The sequence below is a fragment of the Lathyrus oleraceus genome, chromosome 3 (genome assembly GCF_024323335.1).
Source record: "Lathyrus oleraceus cultivar Zhongwan6 chromosome 3, CAAS_Psat_ZW6_1.0, whole genome shotgun sequence".
In the NCBI taxonomy this organism is placed as follows: domain Eukaryota; kingdom Viridiplantae; phylum Streptophyta; class Magnoliopsida; order Fabales; family Fabaceae; genus Lathyrus; species Lathyrus oleraceus.
Genome location: NC_066581.1, coordinates 257,417,487 through 257,422,781, shown reverse-complemented (window position 1 = coordinate 257,422,781; position 5,295 = coordinate 257,417,487). Strand labels below are relative to the sequence as shown.

Sequence of the window (5,295 nt, the reverse complement as noted above, 5' to 3'; positions counted from 1 at the left end):
CTAGTTAGATTGAAGGAAAAACAAAGATGGTAACTATTACAAATTCACACAACTTTTAATATTAAGTTTGTAATCCCGATGATATCGTCCAACGTATTAATAATTAGTTCTAATTGTATATAATATTGAAATTCTAGTCGGGTTTATTTTAATAATTAGTTCTAATTATATATAATATTGAAATTCTAATCAGGTTTATTTTTTGACAAAACTTATTTTTGTATTTAATATGTACACTTTTGAAAACTAATTAATCATTAATTTTCAATTAAATAACAAAGATAACTTTACAATAAAAATAATCATTTTAAAAATAAGTCAGTTTAGTTGATAGCTATATATGAACATCAGATACAAAAGCTATATATGAACATCAGATACAGAATCGCAGATTTAAATCCAAGACATCAGAATCACAGATTTAAATCCAAAGCACCTCGCTTATTCATCTTTAAATGATAAATTACTAAACTACTTGAATAAAAAAACCACTTCAAAATTTGCTTTAAACCTCGATATATATTTTTCAGCCCTATGTTACTTTTCCAAAACTATGAGAAAAAAAGTTGATAAACAAATTTTAAAAAAAAAAGTATTGTTTTGTCCCCACAAGATCATTAATTGGCCCAATGTTTTTAACATGAAAAAGTATGTGAATGAATGTGACATCTACATTCACATCTTTTGGTAGATTTCGACAAACAAGACACTACACAATTTTGGCATTACTTTTGTACACACCACTCATCTCAAAACCAAACATTTTTCAACAACAATCACAAATCTTTTGTCACCAACTAATTAATGAATTTTAGATTTTTCCATACTTCCCATGTGGGTCACATCAAAAATCACCTTCCAAATTTGTCTAAAATTAATTCATTCATAATCACATTTACCATGATCCACTAATTACATTCAGATGGTATCAAAATATGTGAAATCAACAACAATGCTTTTATTTTTGTTTTTTTGTATCAACAGCTATCAAGTTTCTTGTCACTATGATATCAGAATCAGAATCCTAATTGTCATCATCAGTCTCTAAACTTTTGTATGTAATAATCTGTCCTGCATCACAAAAATGTATGAATCAATAAGTGCTTAACTAACCAAACAGATCCTTATGCATTTGGTAATTTCATGATATTAATGTATGACAGTTCTATTCGAGTTCACGCAATGAGTCTCGAATCGAATCATAATCATGAGGATATTTTGTTGTTAATGGTTGATACTATTGATTATAAAAAAAGTGATTATTTAGATGTATGTGATAGGAGAAAGATTATGTTGGATTGCGCTTACCTCTATCGGTATTTTCGAGCAACCAAAAGCATTTCCTTTGCTGTTAGATACAATATGCTGAAAGTTTTCAACTTTTCAGCAGTTTAAGTTTCTCAAGAACTTCCTTCATCGACGGTCGAATAGAAAGAGTCTCTTCTGTGCAGGTTAACGCGATTTTTAAAAGCTCGAACAGCTTTTCCTTTGGCCCTGATTCCCACAACGCGGATGAAAAAAGCTCAGAACATCGATCTTCGGTCATTAGAAGCTCTGCCCATGGTACTATATTGAATCCGTTTCCGTAATTAGAGAACGACGGATCGAGCGACCTTCTTCCCGATATCAATTCTAAAAGCACGACGCCGTAGCTATAAACGTCTGCTTTGTCAGAAACTCTGCAAGTGGTGGCATATTCAGGTGCAACGTAACCGAACGTGCCGGCCACGTCGGTAGTGGCGTGAGTCTCGGATACCTCAAGCAGGCGTGCCAAGCCGAAATCAGACAGATAGGCATTAAAGTTCTCGTCGAGTAAAATGTTGCTGGGTTTGATATCTCGGTGAACTATGCGGGGAACACAAGAGTAATGAAGGTAAGCAAGGGCCTCGGCAATACCTTTCGCTATTTTGTAAATAACCGGCCACTGCACTTTTTTACCTGACCTATTATGTATGAAAGCTTCAAGGTTTCCACCAGAGAGGTAATTGTAAATCAACAACATTTCAGATTTTCCAACATAATAGCCAATTAGAGTCACAAGATTCTTGTGTCGAATTCTCCCGAGCGTTCTGATTTCCGTTTCAAACTGTTGTATGCCTTGAAATTTACCTATCAAAAGCCGCTTAATGGCAACAAAAAAACCTGGTGATAGCTCTGCCTTGTAAGTTGACCCGAACCCACCAGCGCCGATTAGATGACGGATGCTGAAATTTCCGGCAGCTCTGACAACGCTATCATAACTCAATTCAATTGGAACAGCTTGAAAAGTCACCACTTCTTGCCTTCTAATGCTGCTTCGCCGAGCCATTTTTCTCCTTCTAAAGCAAATCACCAGCATTATTACCAAAAGGGTGCATAGAGCCGCAGAAGCAGAAGCCGCCACCACAATAACCACGGTCCTTGCTTTCTTCCTTTTACGACGACTCTCCGAATTATCGTCTGCAATAGGAACTGCGGGAGGAGCAGGCGAGCCGAAGTATGGATCAGGGCAAGAGTGCAAGTATTTATTGCCTTTATACGAGTCACAATTAATCGGGTGTTGAAGATGAGGAATATGACCGGAAAGATTGTTGAAAGAAACATCAAGTTGAACAAGATTGGGAAGAGCGGCAACAGATAAAGGTATTTCCCCAGAAAGGTTGTTGTGATCTAGCAACATAGTTTCAAGACTTGTCGTATTCGACAAAGTTTCTGGAATTGTTCCCATTAGAGAATTGTGAGACAGGTTCAAAACAACAAGGGAAGTCAATCTACCAAGCTGGTAAGGAATTTCCCCGGTTAAATTGTTTCCTCCTAGAAGCAACCATTTCATGTTTTGTAGATTTCCCAACTGATTCGGCAGCGCTCCTGATAGTTTGTTCTCTGTCAAATCAAGAAGCCGAAGTAATGCCAATTCACCTATACTAGGTCCAATTGATCCATCGATTCGATTGTATGCTGCGTCAAAATCCATCAACTTCGGGCAGTTCAGAAACAATGCTTGAGAAATCTCACCGTAGAGTTGGTTTGCACTGATGTTAACCGATAATATCTTGAGGTCATTACAGTTTGAAACTAGCTGATTCGGAAGAGTTCCGTTGAATTTATTATTATTCAAAGACAGCATGTACGATACTTTGCGATTTGCGGTAAAAAGATTACCTCCAACAAAGAACAACGGTAAAGATCCAACGAAACTGTTCCAGCTGAAATCATGAATAACGACAGTAGAATCTTCGAAACCTAATCCGACAAAAGCCTTCTCTTGAAATCTCAAAACACGGACGTTAAAGTATTTATCATTCAAACCATCCAATTCTAGAAACACAGATTCTAGTGCAGCAAAGGCGTTACTACTCGATCGACACGTTTCTTTCCGAAAATCTGGAAGCAAGCCAGAGACATTATTCCTGCTTACGTTGAAATACATCATACAAGAAACACGGAGCTGATCCAACGGCAAATTTCCCGCTAAATTGTTAGAACTCAAGTCCAAGAAAGTCAAATTCCGACACATCCCTAAACTCGCGGGCACGACACCAGTAACATAATTCTCAGCCAAATTAAGTATTCTAAGAGAGCATGATGAATCTGTCCATTCAGCAGGTAACCGTCCAGCGAGATTCGCTCTCGGGGCCCACAAAATCTCCAAACTCGAAAGCGACAACACTGCATGAGGAATATTCCCAACAAAAGCATTGAATTCACCTCTAAATTTATCCTCAAACAAACTTCCCGCGTCAGAATCTCCGCGATCATCAAACAAATCAGTAAGAACAAGCACAGACAACTTCAAACAATTACCTAACAGTTTCGGGATTCTACCGGTGAGGCTGTTTCGCGAAACATCAAGAACTCTAAGTTCAACAGCAAGCCCAATCTCAAGAGGGATTTTACCTTCCAATATATTCCCATCAACCAAAAGCGTCCTCAAGTTTCTACATTTCCCAATTTGAGGTGGAATCTCACCAGTCAAAAAATTATCAGACAGTTTCAAATGCTTCAAAGAATCACAACCAACAGAATCATTCACAGGAATCGAACCAGAAAACTCATTATCAGACAAATCAACAATTTCCACATTCCTAGAAAAAATAAACCCATTCGGAATAGAACCAGAAAAAGCATTACCAGAGAGATTAACAAGTTTAAGCGATTCAAGATAACTCATCTGAAAAGAAACATTCCCTGAAAAGTAGTTACCTTGAACCTCAAGAACCTCAAGTCCCCGGAGATTCATCAAACTCACCGGAATTTCGCCAGAGAACATGTTTCCGGGAATTGACAAAACTCGAAGCTCCGACAACTCTCCGATGGAAGAAGCCAGTTCACCGCCGCGTAGACCGGTGACATGAAGCGAAATCACTCTTCTGTTTCGTCTCCCGCCGCAAGTGACGCCATGCCAGCGGCAGAATGTGGAGGATGAGCGGTAGGTCCAACTGGAGAGAAGATTCGAAGGGTCTGAAGAGACGAAGTGTTTGAAGGTGAGAAGAGACAATGCGTCTTTGGGAATCGAAGGATTGATGGCATTTGCGTGAAGGGTGAAGAGAAAGGGGTGAAGGAGAAGAAACTGAAAAAGAGTTAGAAAAACATGACCCATGTTTGAAAGAGAGGAATGATGATGAAAAATGAATTGGGTTTTTTTTAAAGGTGTAAGCTTTAAAGGTTAACCATTTCCGGCGGGGATGCCGGAAAATGGAAGTGCGGCGGAGTTGAGGGCGGTGGTGAGGTGGAGAGTGTGAATGGCAAGGCGAGTTATTTACGTTGAAAAAGACAGTAATGATCTCATTTGGAGCCAAAACGGTAACATCTCTATCAAAAACAAACAAAATAAGTCTATGTTTGGTTGCTACTTGCTTTGAACATCGAAAATTGATTTTGAAGATTTATGTTTGGTTTTAAGGTTGTAACAATTATAATTGATTTTGGAATAGTAAAAAACAATTTTAGTGATGTAGAGGTGTATAATTGATTTTGGAACAAGCATGAGGTGTTTGGTTTTTTTGAATAAAAAATGATAATTGATTTTATCTTTAAAATTTATTCATTTTAAAATTAAACATAACTTTACATTGAAATTTGTTGTTAAACTTATTTTACATAAATATATTTATATATAAATTAATTTACATCTAATTCAATTTTAATCAAAATCAATATTATAAAATTAAATTACTCAGAATTAATTTTCGTCATCACAAAATCATCCATATATTAAGTAAAATTGATTATTGGAGAATTGATTATCTTATTTAGAATTGATTCTTCTAGAATTTAAAATTTATAGTTTTTAAAATCTAAACATAATTTTTATAT

At 36.7% G+C, this 5,295-nt stretch overlaps 1 protein-coding gene across 1 annotated transcript; it reads right to left on the bottom strand.

Annotated features, from left to right (window-relative positions):
- Positions 1-839: 839 nt before the first annotated feature.
- On the bottom strand, positions 840-4,860 carry LOC127126738 (LRR receptor-like serine/threonine-protein kinase RPK2). The gene is made up of 2 exons (XM_051055725.1): positions 1,309-4,860; positions 840-1,071 (listed from the first exon to the last, which is right to left on the bottom strand). The coding sequence occupies exon 1, from the start codon at positions 4,577-4,579 to the stop codon at positions 1,376-1,378; it is 3,204 nt and encodes a 1,067-aa protein (XP_050911682.1). The 5' UTR covers positions 4,580-4,860; the 3' UTR covers positions 840-1,071; positions 1,309-1,375.
- Positions 4,861-5,295: the final 435 nt, after the last annotated feature.